The sequence below is a fragment of the Brassica napus genome, chromosome A1, assembly GCF_020379485.1.
Source record: "Brassica napus cultivar Da-Ae chromosome A1, Da-Ae, whole genome shotgun sequence".
Lineage (NCBI taxonomy): Eukaryota > Viridiplantae > Streptophyta > Magnoliopsida > Brassicales > Brassicaceae > Brassica > Brassica napus.
In genome coordinates, this window is record NC_063434.1 from 7331095 (window position 1) to 7358182 (window position 27088).

The 27088-nt window shown below is 35.6% G+C and overlaps 5 protein-coding genes and 1 non-coding gene across 10 annotated transcripts; 4 read left to right on the forward strand and 2 right to left on the reverse strand.

Annotated features, from left to right (window-relative positions):
• Positions 1–464: 464 nt before the first annotated feature.
• Positions 465–4051, reverse strand: LOC106441199. 4 transcript variants are annotated; one of them, XM_022716270.2, is made up of 8 exons: positions 3219–4051; positions 2389–2504; positions 2229–2315; positions 1916–2146; positions 1644–1799; positions 1479–1529; positions 1176–1322; positions 465–998 (listed from the first exon to the last, which is right to left on the reverse strand). In XM_022716270.2, exons 1-8 carry the CDS (start codon positions 3226–3228, stop codon positions 633–635), a joined length of 1164 nt encoding a protein of 387 aa, XP_022571991.2. In that variant the 5' UTR covers positions 3229–4051; the 3' UTR covers positions 465–632. The 4 variants fall into 4 exon arrangements, with proteins under 4 accessions (XP_022571991.2, XP_048597097.1, XP_022571990.2 ...); XM_048741140.1 differs by lacking the exon at positions 3219–4051 and having other exon boundaries at positions 1266–1322; positions 2389–3190; XM_022716269.2 differs by lacking the exon at positions 3219–4051 and having other exon boundaries at positions 2389–3184.
• A 1306-nt stretch (positions 4052–5357) lies between these two features.
• Positions 5358–7213, forward strand: LOC106374447 (tetraspanin-5). The gene is made up of 3 exons (XM_013814473.3): positions 5358–5943; positions 6179–6498; positions 6657–7213. Exons 1-3 carry the CDS (start codon positions 5452–5454, stop codon positions 6691–6693), a joined length of 849 nt encoding a protein of 282 aa, XP_013669927.1. The 5' UTR covers positions 5358–5451; the 3' UTR covers positions 6694–7213.
• Positions 7050–7213, forward strand: LOC125579302. Its single transcript, XR_007317288.1, has one exon. It is a non-coding gene; the product is annotated as a U1 spliceosomal RNA (small nuclear RNA).
• Positions 7214–8492: 1279 nt separating this feature from the next.
• On the forward strand, positions 8493–10977 carry LOC106441208 (short-chain dehydrogenase TIC 32, chloroplastic-like). The gene is made up of 8 exons (XM_013883032.3): positions 8493–8752; positions 9436–9667; positions 9757–9836; positions 9907–10060; positions 10138–10216; positions 10305–10392; positions 10483–10529; positions 10668–10977. The coding sequence occupies exons 1-8, from the start codon at positions 8647–8649 to the stop codon at positions 10854–10856; spliced, it is 975 nt and encodes a 324-aa protein (XP_013738486.2). The 5' UTR covers positions 8493–8646; the 3' UTR covers positions 10857–10977.
• A 4476-nt stretch (positions 10978–15453) lies between these two features.
• Positions 15454–20086, forward strand: LOC106441216. Its single transcript, XM_048741153.1, has 4 exons — positions 15454–15888; positions 16310–16412; positions 16750–17245; positions 17413–20086. Exons 3-4 carry the CDS (start codon positions 16832–16834, stop codon positions 19804–19806), a joined length of 2808 nt encoding a protein of 935 aa, XP_048597110.1. The 5' UTR covers positions 15454–15888; positions 16310–16412; positions 16750–16831; the 3' UTR covers positions 19807–20086.
• Positions 20044–21999, reverse strand: LOC106441224 (E3 ubiquitin-protein ligase AIRP1). 2 transcript variants are annotated; one of them, XM_022716289.2, is made up of 5 exons: positions 21727–21999; positions 21015–21110; positions 20598–20931; positions 20396–20505; positions 20044–20304 (listed from the first exon to the last, which is right to left on the reverse strand). In XM_022716289.2, the coding sequence occupies exons 2-5, from the start codon at positions 21051–21053 to the stop codon at positions 20281–20283; spliced, it is 507 nt and encodes a 168-aa protein (XP_022572010.1). In that variant the 5' UTR covers positions 21054–21110; positions 21727–21999; the 3' UTR covers positions 20044–20280. The 2 variants fall into 2 exon arrangements, with proteins under 2 accessions (XP_022572010.1, XP_013738508.1); XM_013883054.3 differs by having other exon boundaries at positions 21712–21997.
• Between the last annotated feature and the right edge of the window lie 5089 nt (positions 22000–27088).

The following is a 27088-nucleotide window of genomic DNA, read 5'->3' on the forward strand; positions in this document are numbered from 1 at the left end:
CTGACGAAGCTTATCACTTTTACATCAAAATATGAAGTTTTTTTTTTACTATGAAATGCAAGACTATATAGTTTATGAAGGTTTGTTCTCAATCGGCCAAAACGATGTCGACACTATTTTTTACTGTGGACGAAATTCAATGACATAATTTTCCTAATTTCGATGATGTAAGCAATTATTTCGTAATTTCACGATCATGCATATGCCAAAAGCACAAACTATAATAACAAACAAGTTTGCATGTGGATGTGGTGCACGAAGTACTTCTCTTCTTTTGTTATTTATTGATTTCATATTTCTGGTTTGGTTATCCAAATAATTTTGTTATTGCCGTAAAAAGAAAACGTTACGCGTACAATTTCAATTATCTTGTTTGGACTTCACAGTATTTTACCAGTTAGCATCCACTGATCCACCCGACTGAAATTCTGGCGAGTGGTCCTATAGGACATCTATAATCGGAGTGCATAAAAAAAACATTTTTATTCTAATTTTGATATTAACTGAATTACTCCAATTAAACATACACCAAAACATTCTTGTATCTCTGTTAAATCTCATAAAAGAAGTTCTAACTTCCGAATATCAACTTTATTTTTGTAACTCAAACTGAAAAACAGAAGATACATATCTTAAACACATTTTCCTGGCCCTCCAAAGAAGATAGCGTTGTACCAAACTTTTTTTTTACCTGTAAGACTTGCTTTGTAACAATTCGGAGTGCTTGAGAATAGCGTTACAGGAAAAAGGGGCTTCGTAGCTACGCTTCCTTCGACCACTTCAAAATTATTCACATAGGCTGCCTTCGAGTAACCTTCACTCGGAAAATGCCCACTTCCCATGCTTGGGCTTTTCTCCTTCACTGGACTGTATACTTCTCCTCCATACGCTACCAAACTAGCTCCATGACCTAAGCCTGCTTTTGTGAACAATGAGTTTGGCCAGTATCCAACATTTTCGTCGTACACCACTAACCACCAATCTCCTGTGTTGCCATCCTGTTTACACATGCACTGTTACATATACAGCTGAAAATTTGGACCGAACATATTCATTCAAATGACTAGTAAACACAATGAACATTCTTATTAACATAGAGTTAGAGCCTCAAGTTCTTGTAGATTCGGCTCATTACGTGAGACTTCTACTTTCATATTTAAGGAAGTTGGTGCTACCTTATAGATTCTTATCCCTACTTCATATTGTGGGCCACCATAAACCGAAACTGGTCCAAAAAGGATACCGAGTGGGATTCTGGTGCTCACTTGTACAAAACCAGGACATAGGATATTGTAGCAACCTGTCTTGATAAATCCATCTGCCTGTTTTGAATCAAACAATACAAGACATAGCATGAGAATGGAAGAAACTCAATATGTTAAAGCTATTAGAGTTTACTACAAATGAACTTATATAAGTGATTTATTGAGAGTGGAAGAAAACTTTATATGTTATTCATGAAGTTTTTGAGAACATACAGTCCAATAGGTGTACAAGCGACTGTGATTCTGGTTCAACCATTGGTATACCTAAGGGACAATTTGAAATTTGGGTTTAGTTATATATTTTCTACTTTTTCACCATTAATATAATAACTAATGTAAATTGATATCAGCAAAGTAATACACAAGATCTAGACTTACTATCCATCCAGCTCTAATGCTTTGAAACTGTTCTTTTGAGCCTTGGGCGATAAGCATACTTGCAGAACTGAATTGAGTGGGTGAAACTTCTGGTTCCCAAATGCTAAAGTTTACCTTTGCTCCAAAAACTTGATGTCTGTACTCAGCCACCGCAAACTAGAATACAAAGAGATCAAATAAAAAGAAAATAAGTGATTAGCGCTCTCATCCTTGTAGGTGAGAAGCTACGCGAAGTAGAAGAGAATGTATTAGCACATGGTGTAAATATGTACATGAAAACCAGTTAACTCAATGTTTTTTCCTTCTGAAGAAATATGGCTTGAGTATTTAGACCCCATTGATTTCAAACGGTGAGATTGTATAAGATCTTCCTGTGTGATCCTCTTAACAACCACTGTCCCAGATGGACAACTTATGTCATCTTGTTGAAATGGAACTGAATCACCATTCTTTGAATTTTTGTTGTTGTTTATATTCCATTTAGGTATTGTTGTAGGCATTAACTGCACACAATAATTCAATCCCTTCAGAAACTTAGATTTTTTTAGGAATATCCACGAGCGTACTTCTTATATAGAGTAAGACCTGAATAGTATGGTTCTTGAGCAGAGGATGGTCAAAGGCTAGCTGCTTATTAATGTTAATGCAATCCAATATATCACCATGTTCAGTCTGTCGAAATGCAAAGCAATGAACTTGATTCTGGTCGCATAAAACATGATATCATATTTGTAGCAAAACTTACCTGGAAGCTCGTTATTGCAAGTTTATTGATAGAGATGAGTGATCTCACCAGCTCCTTTTCATCCTTTTCCAGTGATAATGTTCTGTCGCTCTTGGCAACTATAATGAGACCTAATGCTGAAAAAGTCAGCAAAATAAGCTTCTTAGGGGAAATCATGGCAACTGGACAAAGATAAATGAAGGAAATCAACTATATATATATGGTGCCACATCACTCAGAGACATTTTGTTAATACCAACAAAATGACAAATGGCTCTCATGGATAATCAAGGATCTTTAACTATTTTCTCAAAAGATGAATGAAACGTAGAAACTATATATGGTGTCACACTAGTAAAAATTTTAAAAATTAAAAAGAAAATCTGAAACCATTAATAGAATCAGAAAACACCTAAAACAATTAATAAATAAATGAAAATAAAATATATCCAAACTATTGAAACCAACAAAGAACCTATTGACTGGCATGGCTCTCTTATGTGGATTCTAATGAGAGTCATAAATGTGCGAAGACGTAACTGGCCAGGGATCGTTCATTTTGAAACTTTTTTTCTTTATCTCAGAATATACAAAAATAAAGCTAAAACAAACAACAAAGACACAAGTACACGAATTTCAAATGGGATTTACAATTAGGCTCATAATTTGAAACGAACTGCAAAAACATGGTATAATTTCCTTCATAAATAGACTCATCGTCTTTCTTCATCTTAGAAAGTAAATGATGCCAACTAACATGATATAGCTCAGTGGCCAGAATATACGAAACTAAAGTGAAAACCAAACACACAAAACTTCTCCGATCGACAAGAATAAAATTCCACATTTACCTTGTTCCATGCAACACACATGTAAATCTTATGGGGGAGAAAACATTGCAATGTCTAAATGCTTGGTTCTTTTCCACATGGTACTGGTAACATTCTACTAATATAATCAAAGAACCGGATCTAGTTACATCTTTCAATAGTTTGATGCATCAACTCGGGCAAGAAAGTGTGAAGGTTCAGGTTTCATATACGATTGAGAAGCCCTAGTAGAGAGAGAGAGATAGTAGAGAGAGAGAGAGAGAGAGAGAGAGAGAGAGAGAGAGAGAGAGAGAGAGAGAGAGAGAGAGAGAGAGAGGATCTTGTATAGCTTCAAGCGGATCGACGGAGGTTTCTATACCTTTCACATCGGTTTGGTTGATTTGTTTTGTATATTCTTTTAATTTGTTTGATTGTCAATTTATTTTAAATTTGGTAAAATTTTTTATTGTTTTTTTTTGCATTTTTCAATGGACTTGGGAAGATAAAATTTTTGGTTTAATTGGACCGTTTAAAAAAGGTAATTGAAAAATTTAAAGCATATGGTGACGATGGTTCTTACTAGCATGGTGATAGAGTTCTTCCCGTAAATTGTATGAAATGGTAATTTCTTTAACTTTGTTATTGTCAATTAAATAATATAAAAGGTTGACTTTTGTCTCGCAATAAAAATGTAGCAACCGTTATCAATTTGAAATGTGATGTTTTAGATTATTATGAAAATTATCCTTTGAGATTAAATATTCTAAAAGCAAATATGATGTTTTTATATAAAAAAAATTAGTTATCTATACACAAAATAGATGATGATATTTACTTATTGTGTATTCTTTTTCTAATTTTCATTGTGTAAGAACTTCTGCCTACATGGCTTAATAATACAATCAAACCTTAAAAATAAAAAAAGTGTTTGACCATAAGATAATACGTACTTACTGCTTTTGCTAAATGATACTTATCTGCCAAATAGTAATCAGAATAGTTCATTGTTTATTCTGTAAAAAGCCCTTGAAATTTCTACCTAATCCCTAAGAGACCAATGAAAATTAAGAATGGTCATCTAGCTGATAAATAAAAATGGTTGATTAGCATCGAATATCCTGAAACTCACAAACAATTATGATGTAACTGTAGTTGATAAACGTAATATTATTTTAAACTCTCCAGCAGTTCACACTGAGGTATACATTTCAAACAACTGTACATGGGATATGGGGAGAAAGAAATGGAAGAAGACATGGAGAGAAGCCGTTGAATACAGCAACACTGATAAGAATTTTGGAGAAAAACATTAGAAACAGATTTGCTTCAGTTCAGCAAATGGGAGACGCAAAGATGGAGAATGGGCTTAGTTTCTGGTTTTCAACAAGATTAGATACAAGTTCATAGATGAGTATAGATTAAGAAAAGAGTGAAAAATTTCTTATATATGTAGCATTGTAAATATGTAAACAAAGGGGTTTTTTGGATTGAATAAAATTTAACATTCATTAAAAAAAAAAAAATTATTTTAAATGATTAGTTTTATCTTCTATATTCAAATTTTAAATTGTTGTGGCCACGTATATTCAACTTCGGATTAATCCGTCAGCAAAATTGCTATAAAAGTTGGGAGGGAAAAGTTACTTAATGGTTAAGAAGTTTGGCTTGTGATTGTCCCACTTCGTGAAATATGGACTCTTTTTTATCGATAGTCGAACTGAGTGAAGGTTTCTTAATAGCCAAGTTCCAACCAAAAAAACCGTAAAGCCTATTTGAAAAAGACTCTCAACCAACAGTTTGAATTGATATGATATAAAGTTTCAAACATCCACATCTACGAAATAATAAAAATAATATTTCAAATTTTTAAATATATCAATTGAGAAAAGATAAAGCCACTCACCAAGATTCAAAAGCGATGAAATTAAAGCAAGTGAAGACGCATACATTATTACATAAAAAGTAGGAAACACCAAGAAATTACATAAAAAGATGGGAGAATAATTTCATCAACTTTTTTTATTCATATGTTTTTATTTTTCTATGTTCAATCATATGTGTAAAAGAAAAAAAAAAATCCCAATTATATTAAAATTGTATACCAAACAACATCGATTAATATTATTATAAAAATCCTAATTATAAAGTAGCTAAAACATATGTGAGTCAGATATATAGAGAGACAAGCCAGTTAAGAGTGTTCAGTACACACACATACAAAAAGATTCAAAGAATCATTTCAAAGATTTAGAGTAACCAAAAAGAGTGAAAAAGAATGAACAGAATGAGCAATACAGTAATAGGATTCTTGAATATTCTAACACTAGTCTCATCCATAGTTATGATAGGATCGGCTCTATGGATGGGTAAGAGCAAGACAACATGCGAGCATTTCCTTCAGAAGCCACTTCTGGTCTTAGGCCTAGCGATCATGGTCTTATCACTAGCTGGTCTGATCGGTGCATGCTGCGACGTGGCTTGGGTCTTGTGGGTGTACCTCTTTTTCATGGTCTTCATCATAGTTGCCCTCATGGGTTTGACCCTTTTCGGGTTTATTGTAACTAGCCATGGAGGTGGTGTGGGTGTGACTGGTAGGGTTTATAAAGAGTTTAAGCTTGAAGAATATCATCCATGGCTTAAGACAAGGGTTATGGATGCTAATTATTGGTTGACTATAAAGACTTGTCTCTTGAGCTCACTCACTTGCTCCAAGCTCTCTCTTTGGACTCCTATTGATTATCTCCAAAAGGACTTGACTCCTCTACAGGTACTCCTAATTTTAATCTATGTTTGTAATAATTAATAAACATGTTCGATTGATCATCTAACGAGTAGTTCTCCGGGTATGACAAATCATTCCAATATAGATAGTCTATATATGTATTAAAATCAATAGCTAAAATGAGTGTTCACTAGATATAGCATGACAAAGATATATAAAATGAAAGTTTTGTGCATACTAATTCAAGATACTGAAATATTCTAATATTATTGGGAAATAGTCTGGATGCTGCAAACCACCGACGTCGTGTGTATACAACACGGAGACGCCAATACAACAAGAATCCGATTGTTACCGGTGGAACAACGCTGCAACGGTGCTATGCTACGACTGTGACTCGTGTAGAGCTGGCGTTTTAGAGACAGTGCGGCGCGATTGGCATAAACTCTCTATAGTTAACGTCGTCATTGTTCTCTTCCTCATCGCCATTTACTGCGTTGGGTGTTGCGCGTTTAAAAACGCCAAACGCCCTCAATATTATGGTTTTCCTTACGGACGTTACGGCATGTCCAAGTCTCGACCCGGTTGGGAACAGTCCTGGTGAGATCAATTGTTTATTATTTACTCTCAATAATTACAAAATAAAAAATTAGAAATTCGTTATTTATTTTATTAAAAGTGCTTTCATATATAATTGATAGTTTTCTTTTATTATTCTAGTGAAACAAATGAATTATTTTTCTTTTCGTGGAATGTAGGTCGAGGTGGTGGCATGGTAGAGATCGGTATTACTAAAAATATATTTATGTAATGTGCATATCGAGTTGTGACTGAACTCATGGCCTCTAATTTATAAATACATGTTGTACAGTGTCTTTTTTTATTTGTTGTTGAAAAGAATAACACTAACAGATAGATGATAGTTACAATGTCAAATAATATGGACATGTTGTTTCGTATAATACTGCAGCATGTTTGGGCTAGTCATGAAGGAGGGCCCTAAGTTGAGGGCCATCAAGATATAAACTATGGCTAATAAAAAGTTAAAAACAATTGAAATGTCCGTTAGCGCTCGTCCCACATCGGAAGTCTTGAGATGCACACTCCTCTTTCGCTTAGTATAAAAGAACACGAAGGTCGAACCTTGAAAAGTACTTACCTGGACGGGGTCAACTCATGATCAAGAAGATGAGTGGCCTAAGCTAGTGACATCCATTGCACATAACGGAGGGGCGCTTAGCTTAAGGTCTCCCCAAGTGGGAGAGCCTGCGTCATTATTTGTGGCAGTTGGGGCCTGCGTTCGCGCGGCCCCTACCATTTTCCATAGTCTTAACTTTATGAGATGGATGTCAGGTTTCAAAGCAGCCTCTTTGTGCTAGATTTATTTTATTCCCAGAAACACCCAAGATATGGTTCTACTGGGCATAAAAATGTTACCGAAGTGTTCATTTTCATGAACAAAAATGTTGGTCCGAGATCCTTGCTAATTTTACTCATCTGTATGGATGGATGTGTCTGTCCAATTATAGGTTCAACGGTATAGGAAGAGGCTAATTTCAGTCATAGTAGGAGAAAACAAATTACTCTCCATTCCTAGTATTGCAACCTTATTATTTTCTGAGTGATTTTTCTAAAGCTTAATGAACACTATGATTAGTACTGGAATCCAAACCACTGATATGGGGTGGTTCTGTTCCACATTGACTATGTAAGAGTTTATTAGAACAGTCTCATTGCCTTTCGTCATTAGTTTAATACTACTGCACATGAAAAACAGTGGAAACAATTAGGATTTTTTTCAGTTTAGCCTTTGACATCCCACATTGGAAACTCTCTGAGACAGCTAGCACTTGTACAGTATCAAATAAGACAGAAAGTCTAACCTGAAAAGATACATACCTGGACGGGGTCAACAAACGTTCAAGACGTTTTGAGTGGCCTGGGCTAGTGATATCCATTGCACTGTGGAAGTGTGCTGTATAGCTTATGGTCTCTCCAAGTCGGAGACATCGAGTCCCCTCCCAAATCTCTCCAGTAAAATTTCATTAGCTCACTGTTTTATTCTGATACATGACTGTTTTAACATCTGAAGCCACTAAGCAGGACCTATCGACACATCACACATCAGATTATGATTTAAATGGCAACAAGTTGTGAGCTTGCGAGATTAACACCAATGGCAAACACTGCTTCGACTTGAGCCACAAACTACTAACTTAATGGGATCTTGTGATGCAATCAAAGCTACTTATGTAGCGTTCTCATTGTTCTGCTTCTCTGTTGAAAACCAGTAAGAAATAAACAAGTTTGGTCAGAAAGTAAAGTCAACTACGAGCCACTATAGACCGGCTTGACTCTTTGATCTAAGTAAACAAACACACAAACTTTGTCCAAGTTATTATAAGGTAATGAACTGTTGGGAGACATTTTGTAAAAGTCGTTAAAAATGAAAACTTTGAGACTTTTGGTTCCAAAGGTGTGACGTGACGTAAGCTCAATTTGAGTTGGATTTGCACATCTTTCAACCTTTCTCTCCACTTGCGTGAGGGATTCTATCTTCTTCTCATCGCTTTCTATTCTTTCTTTTACTAAAAAAAAGTGATCACATTTCACATATGAACAAAAAAAAGGTTACCCAAATTAAATTAAAAAAAATAAAAGCGAAGTCTATGAACCACTCAAGAAGAAAACGTTCACCCTAACTCTCTCACACAGTTTCATCTTTCTCTGACTCAGACAAAAAAAGAGATGTGGTTTTTCGGAAAGAAAGGAGCATCTGGATTCTCGGCTCGTTCCACAGCAGAAGAAGTAACACATGGTGTTGACGGAACTGGCCTCACTGCCATTGTCACAGGTTCCTTTCTTTCTTTCTTCTCTATCATAACCTTCACACATGGACTTGTTCTTTCGTCTAAAGCTGTTGACTTTCCTATAATTTCCCCATGTTGGGTCTTCTCTGATTCTCTCTCAGAAATTGATTTTCACCTTTAGGCTAAGAGATTTGACTTTTATTGTTTATACACTTGGGTATTACCTGAGTCAAGGTCTGTTTTTTTTTTTTAATTCGGTCTTTGTTTAAAAGTTGTCTTCTTTTTTTTTGGTGAATTCGATGTAAAACATGTTTGGAAGATAACTTCAGATCTGCGAAAACAACCATGTGGTTGTACATATACTACTGTCCCTGTTTCAATCACAGAGACAAAGTAAAGCTAAAAAAAGTTATGTACTTCAATCAAGAATAATCTGATCCTTTTTGCTAAATTAGAGTCTAGCTTTTAGCAAAAGAAAAAAAAAAAATTAGAGTCTAGCATCATCAGTTGAGCCAAATATTTTTCTTCTACTGCGAAGTGTTGCTTATTTTCTTGGTATATTGACTTCTTTAGTTGATCATAATTGATGTGTTAGTAGTAGACATATGAAGCAACTAAACGTTACGTAACAGACTATCACTGAATTGAAATAGCTACATTTATCTTGCTGGACTTGTTTAGTTTCTTTAAGGTTGGCTTTTTGTTTTGTGTGTTTTTATGTTTTCAGGAGCATCGAGTGGTATAGGAGTGGAAACAGCGCGTGTTCTTGCACTGCGTGGTGTGCACGTGGTTATGGCTGTGAGGAACACTGGCTCTGGTGCTAAAGTCAAAGAAGATATTGTCAACCGTGTCCCTGGAGCTAAACTGGATGTCATGGAGTTAGATCTCAGCTCAATGGACTCTGTCAGGAAGTTTGCTTCTGATTACAAATCATCTGGTCGTCCTCTCAACCTCTTGATGTAAGCTATCACAAACACCGTGATATCAGTTTTGAATTCTATTAACTTCTTGGTTTAGTAATGTTATTGAATTCTCTCAATCTTGTAAGCAACAATGCTGGGATAATGGCATGTCCCTTTATGCTCTCTAAGGACAACGTCGAGCTTCAATTCGCAACCAACCATTTAGGTGAGTTAGATAACCAAAACAACATTATGACGTTGTCCTAAATTTCTGAACTCATCATCATATGTTTCAGGTCATTTTCTGTTGACAAAGCTACTGCTAGACACAATGAAGAACACATCACGTGAGAGCAAAAGAGAAGGCAGGATTGTGAATCTATCTTCAGAAGCTCATCGGTACTCGTATCCAGAAGGAGTCCGCTTTGATAAGATCAATGACAAGTCAAGGTACTAATGGTGAAACCAAATAGTAATCCTTACTTCGGAATGTAACATTGTTCCTTGGTTTTGTGACTCCACTGCAGTTACAGTAGCATACGAGCATATGGACAGTCTAAACTCTGCAATATATTGCACGCCAACGAGCTTACAAAGCAACTGAAGGTAAACTACAACACAACAGGATCTATCAGAGCAGGAATCTATGTTCCCATTGTTATCTTGACTTCGATAATGGTATGAATGTAAACAGGAAGATGGAGTCAATATAACAGCAAACTCACTTCATCCAGGAGCCATTATGACTAATCTTGGCCGCTACTTCAACAGCTATTTGGCTGGTATAACTTCTTTCTTCTGATTCCACGTTCATTAACTCCACATATACTTTTGATTTGCTTCTGATCTTCTCTGTCACTGGTTTGATGCAGGAGCTGTTGGTGCAGTGGCTAAATATGTGCTCAAGACTGTTCCGCAGGTATGCTTCCAAATTCTAAACCTCACACTAACAACCAATGAATTAAAAACCGGTCACAAGATTTTTCCGGTTAAGTTAAAGATGAACTGGTGTAGCTTTTAGGTGTTGATTTGGTTTGTCATGTCTTTGGCTTTGTAGGGGGCGGCAACGACTTGCTATGTGGCATTGAGTCCTCAGGTTACAGGAGTTACAGGGGAATACTTCTTGGACAGCAACATTGCTAAACCAATATCACTTGCCAAAGATTCAGAATTGGCCAAGAAGGTTTGGGACTTCAGCACTAAGCTTACCGAGTCCCAGTCAGGAGAAAGTAGTACTTCAAATTAAAATGTTCAGTGAATCTTTACGTTGTGATTTCTATCTGAGCCTTTACCAAAGTAAATAAAATGTAATAACAAATCTGAATCAGTTTCAACTCTGCAAAATATTGGTTTAGTTTTGGTTCTAACCGGTTTGGCTTCTAGCTTTCACCAAACCTTCCTTGGTATATTCTAATAGAGAGCAGAGAGACTCAAGAAAAATGTTAAAACATTTTGTGAACAATCATGAGAAAGATGTTAAAGACAACTTTTGAATTCAAACAGAAGAAGCTAAGGGGAGACAGTACTACCAATGCATTAATAAAGAGACATCAGAAATGAATATCAGTGAGGATTAGTTTAGTTTAAAATCACCCTTTAATAATTCTTCTTAGCTAAATTAACTTTTTGAGTTTTAAATTAATCTTTTGTGTTTAGACTGGAGCATTAACGTGCAGGTTTGTTGACATGGAGTGTTATTTCTTATAGAAGAGTCTCTGTAATTAATTCTGTTCACACCTCTATGTATAATTGTCTGTCCCTATAAGTTTTTTTTATTTGTTTGATTTTGGACCAAACGATATTCACATGATTTTGCATATCTAAATGTTCAAATCTATAGTATACTACTATTTGTGATTGCTACATTGGACATAGTAAAACTGTGCATTATAATTATCTTTTGTATGTAAATACTGTTTGCAACAAGAAAATGTTTCCATGAAGTTCACATGCTCCAGTTTGAAGAGGTATAATATTTGTCACTAGATTCAGTGACAATGAAACATTACAATTCATTGCTATCGTCAGAAACATCAAAACAGTTAACTTCCAAGAAGTCCAATCAATAATCATAGACCTCTTTACATTTTGGAGGTGATGGGTTTCTAATTTAAGAGGGAACATATTTTATATATATTTAATTATTTATACTTATCTCTAGTAAAAGAACATTGTCATTGTGAACTTGGGGTTCAAATAAAGTCTCTGTTTTTTTTTTGTAGAAATTTATCTTGCTTAGTTCATAGTAAGAAATCGGGTTAGTCATAGATTGTTAAGTTTTTGCCCCTTTTAGTTAGTGTTGATTTGTTTATGGGTTTGTTGAAAGAGTTTAGGATTTGGCTTATATTTTAGTTGTTCATGTATCACCCGTGTGTTTGAGTTTTCGATCCTTTTTGGATTTAATTTTCAGGGAAATCTATCTGTTCCGCCGGCTTCAATGTTTCAACCTTATATTTTTCTAATGTTATCAATGAAATTTAGATGGAAAAAACAACGTTCACACCCTTTATTTATAAATAAATAGAAAAACTATATTCAAAATAACATGTTTCACAATCATAGATCGGCTCGTTGGGGGTTGCACTAATAATGAATATACAATAGTAATATTTCAGAACTCTCTGAGCAGAGCAGCCAAAGGATACTAGTTCACACCTTGGTTTTACTCTCTATGCAAACTAATCCGTGGTACTACAATGTAATTTATTTTTGGTAATAGTAAGTTCCATATTTCTTATTACATTTTACTATTACCAAAAAGTCAATCATGCATGTTGTATTATCATAAGTACATGTACCATTCGGCCGCATTCGTTGTATGCTTCTGCCGTGCATACAGTATAACATTTTACTATATAATACGTACTTTTCTACAGTTTGACATCAAAGGTAAATTATAGTACAACTAAGCTCCATAATTGAGAGAGCTCATTTGACGTTACTCTTTTTGGTTAAGCCCAGTTTTCTTTCTTAATTAAGATAAACCTAAAGCGTTTGTTTTCATTTTTAACCTAATAGTGTGCTTTCATGAAGATGATGGGCCACTTTCTAATTTTGAAGTGCGAGTGTTGCAGACGCGCTAATTTGGAGCCGTGGATGACTCGGGTGAAAATGGAGTGGTCGAAGGAATCATGACCGTAGGTTAAATATCACGTGAAGACACGTGGGGGAGTGAGCATGTAGATACAAAATCATCTTTTGGACCGACTTGGGAAGCAACGAGGGAAACATCGAACATCATTCGGTGTACCATGAAAACAACACATATCATTGAGTTGGTTTTGTGACTCCCAATAAAACATATGGTGTCAATAACAAGACAGTTGCCTATTGTTGATTTCACATCTTACTACATTGTATAACCATCTAATCTTCTCAAGATTCGAGTTAGGGCTAGGCATTAGTTCATTGCCAAGCTTTGACCAAGCAATCATAAGGGGTACAAAAAGAAGAAGAAAAAAGAAAAATGTAATACATCTACTATAATTGAAACTAGTTCAGATTATACGTATTATACGTTTAGTAGTTAAACCCTTTTGCAAATTGAGCCACGTCTAGATTATTCGTCTTCTTTGTTAACCAAAATTTAAGCTGTAAGCCCAATTTTAAGGCTCTAGCATAAATATATACATATCATAAACATAATGTAATGGAATTTATTTAAGGGGCTCAATAATTATTGATTGGAACGGCAGAGACTTGCATGAACTGCGTTCATGGGAAGGTCTACGTCTTCAATTATTGACCCACCCACAAAAACATTTGTCGTCAACACGTCTGATTAATACTAATTACGACCCAAATGTGATAACATGTGTGTCATTCCGATCAGACTAGAACATTAGTTTTACGACTTCTTATGGACTAGGTAGATAGAATCATGAATGTAATATATATGGTTTAATATTCGCACATGAATTAACCGAATGAAAAAGAAGCCTTAATTAGTACTACATATTATCGAATTATTTATGTCATATTTAAATTAGCTTGTAAGTATAACAAAAGCAACAAATCTTTGAGATCATTTGAATAGTAGATGTATAGTACGTTAAAATGTATGAATCAAATCAAATGTTATGTCAAATGGAAGTATATTGTCATAAACAAACAAATAAGAAGCACACTTTAATTAATAGAAAAATCAAACCAAACGATTATAATATGTTTCTAATATTGTCGTGCCATTATATAGAACGTGTGATCTATCAATTTGAATTGACCCGACCGTTAGTAGGCAAATTAACAAAGAAATGATCTAATTAATAGATTGTTTATTGTAATGCAAGTATTCAACTATGCAAGGTTCGTCATAATAGTAATAGTACAATAAACTACTAATAGTTATCTATTAATAAGTTTCATATCGTTGTTATTGATAAAGCCCCACCATATTCCATTTCTAATGGATAATTCATGCAACGAATTTATCTACGTGATTCCTTTTGGTTACGACTTGCACGTCACAACGTTTATTGTTGTGTCAACTATTCATGTAGATTTTAAAGTCATATATATATATTGTCATTTTGTCAATGTCAACAACATATACAAGTAACAATCATACGATTAACATTTTCAATCATTTTTTATAATTATATATTTTCAGTCATACTACTGCAAATATAATCATTTGTTCGTTAACACGTTACAATTCATGTTTGAGAAAAGAGTACTGTTATAAGCAAAAAAAGAAGAAGAAAAAAGAGTACTGTTAAAAAGAAAAAAAAATCCCAAATCTATACACTATAAAAATTTATCAAATCTCGGTCGAAACTTACCATGCAATTAAATATAATTCAAATAAATTTTAGCTATATGTAACTATTTTTTTTTGTTAATTAGGGATACAAAATCTATGAAAGAATTCTGACTAATTAATCTCCAAAAAGTACAATCCACAGATTACTTTTTTCTCGGATATTTAAAAAAAGATTTAAAAAATGATTTATATCAGCATGACCACACATGTTTAATATCGTAGGGTTATTTCGAACTAGAGTCGTTTAACTCATCAGAATCCATCTACTACGTACTAAACCACATGTGTAGTTAAATGTAACTATTTTTGACAGTTATGTAACTGGTTTTACAGCTGATTAAATACTTTGTGACTTTGTCGTCTAATTCACATAGAATTTATAATCATAAAACCTTAATTATAATCTGAATTGCATTTGGCAAAAAAAAAATCTGAATCGCATCATATTTAATTATTTATGAAAATACTAATATTTATTTTGATTATGTTTGTCATATAGTTGATATTATGTTTTATATATTTAGCTAATCTCTTTATGTGTTACTCCAATTTTATAAACATTATTAAACTTAAAAGTTAACATACATGTTTAAATTTTTAACCTAATTTTTAAAATAATTAACAAAAAGTTGAATAGAAAATTTGAATTTATTACTGTAAATGTATATTTTAAACTTTTTTCTGCTGATTTTACCTCAGTGAGCTATTTGATATCATAAATCTATGTTTTGATATTTTTTTTGTTAATTGTTATTTAATAAACTTTTCACAATAGTAACTATCGTATTAGTGAAATTAATCTACTCCTCTTTCTAGTTGTTTTCTACTTTTTTTTTGTCAAAGTTGTTTTCTACTTAATAAAGTGTTTTTCTACTATTCTTTGAAATATTTTACTATTTCAAGAATATTTTATCAAATTGTATTTACCCATTAATGTGCAGCAAGATGGAGAAAATACATCAGTTGGACTATATATACACTTAAAAAATTATCAACAGTATAGCAGCGAAAAGGCACAGTGACGCCCATATCCTGATAGGGGAGGGACGTGACAATGAAACTCTGTTTATATTTCTACCCCCAGAGACTAAACTTATGAAATTTTCTTATCAAAAATATCGTTCATCAGAGAGTCTCAAGACAGAAAGAAAGGATTGAAAAATATATAAAAAGAAAAAAATGAGACTTGTATTGTGATGTGGAGGTGGAGCCCACAAGCCTTGATCTCTCTTTTCATTTTAGGTCTCAATTCTTTGTTTGTTTAATTTCGAAATTTCACTTCTCCCAATCTCTCTCTGTCTCTTCTCTTCTTCCTTCTTTTGTAACAATTATAACATTTCAAGAGCGAACAGGAGAACCAAATCTCAAGACAGCGAGGGGAAAGAGTGAGACTTTGTGTTTTCTTTATGTGATTTGACAGTGCCCATGTTTCTGTTTATTGGATAAGAACCCCCTAAAGACTTAACCTTTTCCTACACATATTATCTTCTCTCTCGGTTGCTTCAAACACAAAACTGTAAGCCTCTCTTCTCTAAATTGATCAAAAATCATTAAAAACCCCACGCTTGATAGATTTTTCCTCTTGTGGGTATTAGGAACCACTGCTTGTTCTCATCTTGGCTTTTGCTCAAATTCGAATTTTTTTTTATCTTTTGAATATTCCATTAAGACATATCTCAGTTTTTGTCTCCCCTGTTTTTGTTTAAAGAAAATAAAATAAAAAGAGAGTCATTTTCAAAGTCTATCTGTAAATGGCGATGCATTCGACTACAACTCTATGAAAGCTTTTCTAGTGTTTTAATTCTTCTTCTTTATTCTCTCTCTTTCTCTCATTTGCATCCTCTCACTTTCAACTCCTTTCTCATTGATTGATACACTCTCTTAAAAGACTTCACACACGTCGTTTTAATTCGAGCTGGCTTCTTCTTCTTCTTCAGGTGGATTCTCTCATTCTTCATTCAAGTGGCTTCTGAAGTACCTGAGCTTTGGCTGAGTCTTGAACACAAAAAGCTCAAGAAGATCTTCAGGACGTCGAGCTATGTAAGTTCTCAGATCTAAATCCCTCTGTACGAATAAGAAAACTTTCATTTTCATTAAAAGTGATTATTTTATTTCCCTTTCTGCTTAGATCTGCAACGTCCTCAAAAATCAATTATTTTCCTTAATAAAAAGAATCATCATTTCTTCTCTTCTTATTATTATTGCTTTTGAGAAAGTGTTTTTATTTTGTGCAACTATTCACTCAAAAATAGAAAGTATATACTGTGGACTATTTTCATCACCGTGTAATGTTCAATTTCTTACCAAACTATAAGCTGTTAACTTTCCTTGTTCTGTCCAAATCTTGACTTTTTTGTTTCCTTTTTTTTAAAATCAGATTAGGTTCGATGGATTGATAGGGCAGCAGCATTGATGGGATTTGATAGACTATCAATAAAGGAAAAACAGTGGTTATTATTATGGATTCACGAGGTGACAGTTCCAGGTTCGGACATCATCAGTATCCGACAAAGCCCTCCAGGAACATGTCTTCATCATCCTCCGCAGCCTTCTTCTCAGCTAACCAATCTCCCTTCTTCTCCCCAAGATCTCCCAAACTCCCCCAAGAACACTCCGAATCAACTCGCTCCGATCCTCAACGCGACAGCTTCGATCCCCTCACCTCCAGCTCCGACCTCGTGTTTCAGAATCTCGAACCTTCGAGCAGCGTGATCCCAAGATTCCCCAGAGGAGGAGGGCATGACTCGTCTTCCTACACTCAGACATCTTCAGTCTCCGTCTCTTACAACAGGGTGAGATGCTGCGACGTGTTCTTAGGCCTCCACGGTAACAAACCTTCTCTCCTTCGGTTCGCTGATTGGCTAAGAGCAGTGGCGGATGCAGGAAATAATTTTGTTGGGGGCATGAATACTAACCTACAATATTTAAAATGGGTGCATATAGCTTAGGTTTTAACAAATTACACTAAATTTTCAAATGTTGTTGGGTTCAGTGGCCCCCGTCTCGTTACATGTGGCTCCGCCACTGGCTAAGAGCCGAGCTAGAGTTCCAAGGGATGAGCTGTTTCATGTCGGACAGAGGAAAGTGCAGAAGCTCGCGTAAACAGCGAATCATCGAGAAAGCCATGGACGGGGCCTCCTTCGGAGTCATCGTCCTCACCAGAAAGTCTTTCAAATCCCCTTACGCTATCGAGGAGCTAAGATTCTTCTCCGAGAAGAAGAACCTCGTCCCGGTCTTCTTCGATCTCTCACAAGGAGAGTGTCTCGTCCGCGACATAGTGGAGAAGAGAGGAGAGGTGTGGGAGAAGCACGGAGGCGAGGTTTGGGAGTGTTACGGAGGGATTGAAAGAGAGTGGAGAGAAGCTGTTCACGGTTTATCTCGTGTAGTTGATGATTGGAAGCTCGAAGCTCACGAAGGTAACTGGAGAGACTGTGTCTTCAGAGCGGTTACGTTGCTGGCGATGAGGTTAGGGAGGAGGAGTATCGTCGAGAGGTTGAGCAGATGGCGCGATAAAGCTGAGAAAGAAGAGTTTCCTTATCCGAGGAACGATGGTTTCGTCGGGAGGAAGAAGGAGTTATCTGAGTTAGAGTTCGTTTTATTCGGAGACGTTGGGAAAGACTCCGAGAGAGATTACTTCGAGCTCAAGGCAATGAGGAAGAATAAGAAGAAGAAGAAGAAGAATGTGACGTTAGGGTGGAACAACAAGAAAGGGAAAGAGAAAGTCGTGTGGAAAGAGTCTGACAAAGAGATCGAGATCGAGTTAAGACGGAACAACGCGAGAAGGAGGAAACGGTCGACGAAAATCGCTTACGGGAAAGGCGTGGCGTGCGTCTCGGGCGAGTCCGGGATCGGTAAGACCGAGCTGCTTCTCGAGTTCGCTTACAGGCACCACCAGAGGTACAAGATGGTGCTTTGGATAGGCGGCGAGAGCCGGTACATCAGGCAGAACTATCTCAACCTTCACCACTACTTGGAGGTCGATGTCGGCGTCGAGAATTGTTCCGATAAGACGAGGATGAAGAGCTTTGAGGAGCAGGAGGACGCCGCGGTTTCGAGGATCAGGAAGGAGATGATGAGGAACATACCGTTCTTGGTTGTTATCGATAACTTGGAGAGCGAAAAAGACTGGTGGGACTCGAAGCTGGTGATGGATCTTCTTCCTAGGTTCGGGGGAGAGACGCATATTTTGATATCTACGCGTCTCTCCCGGGTTATGAACATGGAGCCGTTGAAGCTCTCTTACTTATCCGGCGCTGAAGCTATGGCTTTGATGCAAGGGAACAGTGTTAATAAAGACTATCCTGTCCCTGAAATGGACGCGTTGAGGGCGATTGAGGAGAAGCTTGGGAGGTTAACGTTGGGATTAGCTGTCGTGGGAGCGATTTTGTCGGAGCTTCCTATCAACCCTAGCAGGCTTTTGGATACTATAAACAGAATGCCGTTGAGAGAGATGTCTAGTGGTCGGGATGGGAGCTTGTTGAGAAGAAGTGTGTTTCTGTTGCAGCTGTTTGAAGTGTGTTTTTCGATCTTTGATCACGCGGATGGACCGAGGAGTTTGGCTACTAGAATGGTCGTTGCGGGCGGGTGGTTAGCTCCAGGGGCTGTACCAGCTTCTTTGTTAGCTTTGGCTGCTTATAAACTCCCTGAGAAACATAAGGGTCCGAAACGGCTGTGGAGGAGACTGCGACGGGCTATAACTTGTGGTTTCGCGTCTTCTAAGTCGAAACGATCAGGAGCTGAAGCTGCTTCTATGTTGCTTAGGTTCAACATTGCTAGAACCAGCAGCGTCAAGCTAGGGTTTATACAGATACACGAGCTGGTGAAGCTCTACGCGAGGAATCGAGTAGTGGTGAATGAGAATGCTCCGGCTATGGTTCGAGCCGTGATAAGCCGCGGCTCGACGGTTGAAACAGCAGAGCAGATGTGGGGGGTATGCTTCTTGCTGTTCGGTTTCGGCAACGAAGCTCCAACCATTCAGCTGAAGATAACAGAGCTGCTGTTTCTTGTGAAGCAAGTAATCTTGCCTCTAGCGATTAGAACTTTCATAACGTTTTCGCGGTGCAGCGCTGCTGTTGAGCTGCTTAGAGTCTGCACAAACGCTCTCGAAGCGGCTGACCAAACGCTGGTGACGCCGGTGGAGAAGTGGCTAGATAAGTCTCTTTGTTGGAGACCGGTTCAGACAAGCGCACAGTTAAACCCTGTTCTTTGGGAAGAGCTTGCGCTGACTCGAGCCACTGTGTTAGAGACTCGAGCTAAGCTGATGTTAAGAGGTGGGCAGTTCGGTGTGGCTGATGATCTGATTAGAAAAGCCATCTTTATAAGAACTTCGATCTCAGGAGAGGATCATCCTGCGACTGTGTCGGCTCGAGAGACGTTGAGTAAGTTAACTAGACTCTTATCCAATGTTCATCAGATTCAGAACAGTTCGCCGTGATAGATAGAGGTTTCTTAGGGCTGTGTCTTGTTGTAAAAGTTATAAAAGGTTAGAGTTTCTTGGTTTTGTCATAATTATCATTATTTTTTAGTTATAAGAGTTAGATTTATACAGAGGCTTTAGTAATAAAGAAAACTATTATTATGTAAGAAAAATTGTCAGAGAATCCTTCTTTTTACACAGTAAAAATCTCTGTATTTTCAGGCTATTCTCAAACTGATTTAGAAACAAATCAAGAATTTTTCAAAGTATATTAAACAATCAAAATGTAATTTCTGTCTACATGCTAATGTCTTCTTCTGTATCTTTTGTCTGATGTGAATAATCCAAAGATTGGTAAGAAGATAAAAAAAACAATCAAAAGGAAACTTCATAAATGATGAATGAAATAGAGCAAACAATGTTTCACCATATACCACCACACTATCACCTAATGCCACCTAATCAAATCTTCTGTACCTTTCTTTGTCTTGATTATGACTCAGTGAGTACCAATTCCTGCTCAAAGAACAAAAGAAAGAGACACTGTTGTCAAAGTGACTCGTAAAAGAAAACATGTGGTAAATGGAGTTTTTGAACTGACACAAACCTTGTCACAGACTGGACAAGCCTCGCTTCTTTCCATCCATTCAAGGATGCACGCGAGATGAAAATCGTGGCCACATTTAGTGAGCAACTTCGGGTTGTCAAAATCATATTCTGCAAGACAGAACACAAAATGAAGAATATGAAGACATTTAACTAAAGCTATCTTTGGTTATGCAACTTTGAATGATAAAAACAAAACATACCTTCTAAGCAAATTGGACACTCGTCGATGGTTTCTCTATTCTTTTTCTTTAGATCAATATCAGTAAAATCATCAGCACGCCATGTTTCCTTTTCTGAAACCTTTTCCGGAACACTGTTTGTTGTGATTACACGAGACCCTTCGCTCGAGTTGGTCTGAGTTGTTGGGAGTTTCGATGGAGTTTGAAGATTTCTAGGCGCAACTGATACAGGAAGAGGCGGCTGAAGAGAAGTGTATAGATTAGAGGCCAAATTTCTATCTACTTCTCCTGTAGGTACAACAGAGGAAGGAGGGGCACGAGATAGAGGAACATGCTCATCTATAGTTCTTGAGCTCTGCACAAAAACAACAATAAAAACATCAACAAGAGAGTAAAACCAAAACAAGATTTTCAGAATCATTTAGAAGAGAGTTTTACTTCGGGTAGAATCGGGAAACAACAGCAGCAGCAACCCATTCTTTGGATGGTTATACCAAGTTTTCGACTATTCGAATATCAGTGAGTTCCTAAGACCTGAAAGTACCAGAACAAATATATTAAAACGAGCTCTATGATCATGACTTTGTAACTGAGAAACCACATTTAAACACTTCAATGTAACGTATAGCTTTGCACTAACGATGAGATAATAGCTAGCCATGAGATTCAAAAACAATACAATTGTACATACACTCTTGTGTAATCAAATTTCAAAACTATATAGATATCAATAGTATTAGTCATGGAAAGTAATATGATCCTTAGAACATCTTAAGCTTACAGATAAAAGAAAATTAAGCATGATAGTTTAGTAAACCCTCAATTAGGTTTACTATACCAGAGAGACTAACTACCAAAAATCAATTACAAAACCCTAATTGACTAAGAAAAAAAGAAAGAAAAACAGAGAGATAAAAACAAGAGACAGTAGAACAAGAAACTAAACCAAGTGGGTTGAAACAGAACAACAACAAAAAAACCTTCTACCTCAAAACTACCAAAATAAAAAATAAAAAGAGAACAAACAGAGTTCGTGATCATACAAAACAAAATATAGGTACTTCTTTTGGAAAGGGGAATACGAAGTAAGAAGACTAAATTACCAGAAACACAGCAAAAAAGCTTCGATCTTTACCTTAAAGGTCCTTACTTTTGATAGGATCCTCCTGCCTGGGAAGCTCTTGAGGCTTTGTGTTGAACAAGAAAAAATAGGGAGAATTTTCAGAAAAAGCTCGAAAGAAGAAGAAGAAGAAACACTGGGCTGCCAAGGCAGGCGACTTTATCAAAGAGATGAAAATCAAAACCACGTTAATTTTTAATGGTTATTTTTGGTTGTTAATCAAACTTTTTGTATTTATATTCATAAAAAATCACAAACCATATCGTACAAGGAAACTCGTCTTTTTTTTTACTTCTTTGACAAAAAACATGAAAAAGCCTCCGGATTTATGAGACATTTTATTGCCTATTCACGCTCCTAGTTTATTCTTAATATTAATTAGTGTTACTTAAATCAATTGAAAAAAATTAGATTAATAAATCAGCAAATATTTTAACACATTAAAAATGTTGGATATGAAATCACTAGATTTAAAACATTATCTATAGAGAAATTAATATAATATCTTGGTGGGGCCAGTAAATATTTTATTCAATTAGTAAAAAAATCTTTTGATATAAAATGAAAGAAAATATAAAATCCCAACTGTACGCTAGTATAAGAATTAGTAACCTAATTATTGATACCGAAGAAATAATACATGAAACCGAGCTGTCGATAATCTAGATATTACGTTCATATATTTAAAGATTTAATGTAAAGTTTATCAAAACAAATTACAAAATAAGATAAAAACAATTTGGTCAATATCTTATCGTGAGTATAAAACAATCCTAACCACTATATAGCAAACACGCTCGGTTACGGAAGCTGCTTATTCTTTTAATACAAAGCGCCTGACTAAACCCTTATATTCGGTGGCATTACTTCCATGTCACGCTACTACACTGTCCTCATGTTTACGGATTCAATTTTATTTGGTTTTTGTATTAGATTTTGCTAATATGAGCCTTGTATTTGACCTTATGTAGGTCTCTGAATCTTCTTCACTCATCATATCAACAATATCAGGAAGCTTATAGCCGTATGTTACATAAGAACAATGATTCATACTAACTCAACGTCGGCATAACGAGCACATTGTCTATATGCATCCATCTGTGCATATATGTTGTGAAGAAAATACCGAATTTTCAAACATTACAAGTAGTTTACGTGTAGGAATGTCTTTCGTTTCCACTTGGTGAACTTTTTGATTACATGTCGGTCACAAAAAAATACTAAAGAAACAATTACAGTGAATCTTTTTATTACACTATCAGACACTTTTAACTCCTGAGGTAGTTTTTCACACTGATCGATACATATTGAGCATACAAATTTCCAACATATCCTTTCTCTTCCTTTATTTATTTACTGTTTATTCAATTTAGTTCTATCCTAACTAAAAAAGTCAAAACACGTTGGTAGATTGGGAAATACAATTTTATCTTTCTTCTTCATTATCTTTCTTCTTCATCTTCTTTCTTCAAAACTCTATTTTTTTTCTAAATCAAAATCTTTTTCTCCAAAATCATTTGTCCAGAGAGCTTATCTTAAATCATTTATCTATGTTGTTTAATCTATAATTTAAGATACATCAAGCTATTGGATCGATGACAACAAAAACATAGATGACGGTGAAGACGTAGATGATGGCAAAGCTCAGTGATGAAGACAGCAGCTATATCGTAGATGACGGTGTAGACGTAGATGAGGGCAAAGCACGGTGAATATGTAGATGAAAGCGCGGTGACATTGACAGAAGCTGTATCAATGACTGTAGAGATGTAGATGATGGCGAAGACATACCACAGTGGAGACATGCGACATCGACCATAGACAACAACGGAGACGTAGACAAAATTAACAGCAAAGACATACACGACAGAGTGCTGAGACTAAAGAAAACCAAAGAAAACTGGAAATAACAAAAATAACGCAAAAGGTTTGGTTTTCAGAAGGTTTTGGTAATGATGGCCATAGGCTCATATGTATTTGAAATGTGAGAGGTTCTGATGAAAAAAAGGTTGGAGTTTGCAAAGTATGTGAGTTAACAGATGAGAAAAATTTGTAAAGTATGTGAGTGATGTATGGGAATCGTTTATAGAGTGGAGTGCTTACAACTGATTCTGATTTCTTAAGCTCACCTCAGTCAAAATACCAATCAAGTGTTCAAGATTATATGTATGGGCAATACAACATTTGATATTTTTTATACATGGCTTTCATAATAAAAAAAACCATAAGAATATTACTTAGTAGCAAGGCATTCCCACCAAATATCGTTCATATGGACAACTGAGACGTCCACATGGACAATTTACACAAGGCGTACACATGGACAACTTATAGGAGGCGTACACATGGATAATCTTACCTCGCCAAGCTGCCGTCAACTTAGTTCCAATCTCTCCGGATTTACATCATCTAGCTTCAACTGTGGCTGAGACGGAGATTGAGCAGGAGGTGGAGATACATCGGATTTCTTAGCCACTTTTCCTTTGCCTTCATTTGTACTTATGGTTACAACTCGTTTTTATGATCTTTCTCTTGTGGTTATTCTTGTGGAGGTTGAAGGTAGAGGTGGAGAAGAATAAGTTAGAGTCAACGAATCAAGACTTTGCAGAAAAACCCCACCATCAAAACCATTTTATCGACACAGAGAGAGAGAGGAAGAAGGTGATGAAAAAGAAAAAAAAACAATTTTATTAATAAAAAAGGTATGGCTGTAAATAAAAGAAAGAAAAAGATATTGTGCCTTTGAAATATTTTAAACTAATTAAATCTTTTTTCACACACCACAAAAGGTGAATGTCGTTAGGGGTTAGTGCTGTCATTTTACTTCCACAAACTACCTCAGTAGTTGAATGTGTCTGATTGTGTAATAAAAAGATAGAAAGTGTCTATTTATGTTAATAACTCAATACTAAATAACATTTTGCTTATCAGTTATCAGTATAAGAAGTCACCATCACAGAAGTAAATCAAATCAACAAGAAAATTCGCGTACATACCCCTAAATCCAACCTATATTAGCGAACTATCTCTTCTTTCTTAAACTCATTTTCATTCCAACTGGGGCCTATTGAATGTTGAAGCCAGCTACAAACGCGTAACCGTAAATTAGAGATTGTAGAACCGGTTCGCAACTCCGGACAAATATCGTTGAACCGGGTCATATTCATGTAAATTTCCAAGATTAAATAAAATACTTAGTTCAACACATGAGCTCCATATAGAGAGAGAACTCACGTTCACACCGGAAATTCATATAGTCGCCAGCCCTGAGACGACGAATCGGACTCGGAGTGCTGCCAACCTCCGACGGTCAAAATCTCACGTCAACGAATTCACCAAAAGATTTTGACTGATTTTAATTAAATTCTAGACCGACCCAAACCGGTGGTTTGAACATTGAACCGGGTCGAATATTACGATTTGGACCGGGTCTTTTTAAAGTCAACGTTCGATAGCAGAATTTGGTGTGATACTTTCCATATTTGTGTTGTTTTACTTCCTTTAAAATAAATGTAAATTTGCAAATTTTGCTAGCAGAATTATTTAATTATGGCACATTACCTATTTAGCAACTAGTACTACGGCAACAAAGGAAAGAAAATAAAACAAAATCCGTGAATGTGAATATTTAGCAAAGATTTAATTCGTTTCACGAAAAAAGAACAAGTCAGTCGACTGTCGACCTAAATAAATCCTCATAAGTTGTCCAACTTTGGCAGCCACACCTTTAACATTAACATTGGCTCTACGCTTGCAACGGCGTCTACTTGTAGAGACGAGCTGTTAAATTTCAAGGCTAGTCCTCCAGAGCTCTTTAAGGAGAAACAACCCGGTATAATAATGTAGACCTTATGGTCACGCAATAAATCAATCGATCCTAAGATTATATGGTAGCAGAGATAGCTAGATCAAAATTTAGCGCGTGAGAGTCTCTTTTCAAAGAGAGTTTCTTTCTCCTTAAACACCAAGAAAGATGAGTGACCGAAATCCTCCATCGAAGAATCCAAGCCGAAAGAGAGTTAGTTACTTTCCCCATATTATCTGCATCCGTCGGACGTTCCGGGAACAACAATCTCTTCTGTACAACTCAGTGAACTCACATGGGAACAGCTAATTCCCTCTTTTTACACTCTCTTTTTGCACTATAAATAGTTTCCCATATACATTATGTCCTAATTAACTCAAAAATTAGACCTCATGTGAACGTATATGACGAGCTTCACTATCCACGAATAGATTGTTACTCTATTTTTAAGCGTAAGTGTCGCATGTTAATAAAAACCACAGTTTGGCCGACTGGTCTTAGATTCTGGTCCGAAATGTCTTTTTTTTTTCTTTTTTAAATAGATCGTGACACTTGAAACATTCTCGCTTCTTCACTCTTCCAGTGAGTCAGTTGCGCCAATTTATATTCCAAATCCAATTGGCGAGATGGATATATGTGTGTTTTACTTCTCCGTCCACTGAGAATATATGTAACCAAGTTTCAAACTGAGTTTTAAACATTTAAAATGTGGAGAATTCACATCCACTGAAAAGTGTAAATAGCAGATCTATAATTTTTATTATCATATAGTGCCCTTTCTAAAGAAAATCTCATTGCGTAAAGAAATAACCAAAGACTTTTATTATATTAGTTTTCTATTATTATATTAATTTTCCTTTATATGTAACAGATTGTTAAAAAAAAAACAAATTGGTTTGATATTAACACTCATGTCCGATATATGCATGGATAATTATACATATCCTTTATTGATGGTCTTAATAAATATTTTTCCCGGACCATAGTTTCACATTAGTTTTGATCAAGTTTGTGTTTGAAAAGTATAATACCGCTAAAGAATATAATTAGATACAGTATTTAACATATTATTCTCAAAACTTCAGTAGGAAACTTGCCTCAATATAAATGTATGAAAAGGTATATTACCGTGTGTATGAACAGTGCCATGCGAAGAGTAGGCAAATTTTAAAAATAAACTTATTACAATTATCATGAAAACAATTTTGCAATATGATATATCGCTTTTACCAAATACACAAATCTAATAAAAAAAATAAGTTTATGCTATATTATGTCATATAGGAAAAAATACATGAATTCAGAAGGTTAGTTAGTCTACTATGTGAAAATGGTTTTTAAAAAATAAATCTAAACCATTAGATTATAAATTATTTTAAATTTTGGGGCCTTAAAAAAGCTCATATTAATCGAGGCCTAAAGCGAATGTCTTTTTCAATATACTGCAGGCACACCTCTGTGTATGAACTATACATTTAAATGTTATCATATATAAATTTTGAACAGAAAGTGAAAATGATTTAATTTCAGTTGCAAGAATTGAACTAGAAAAACAAATAACCATCTTTTTGGTCTTAGGAGACATTA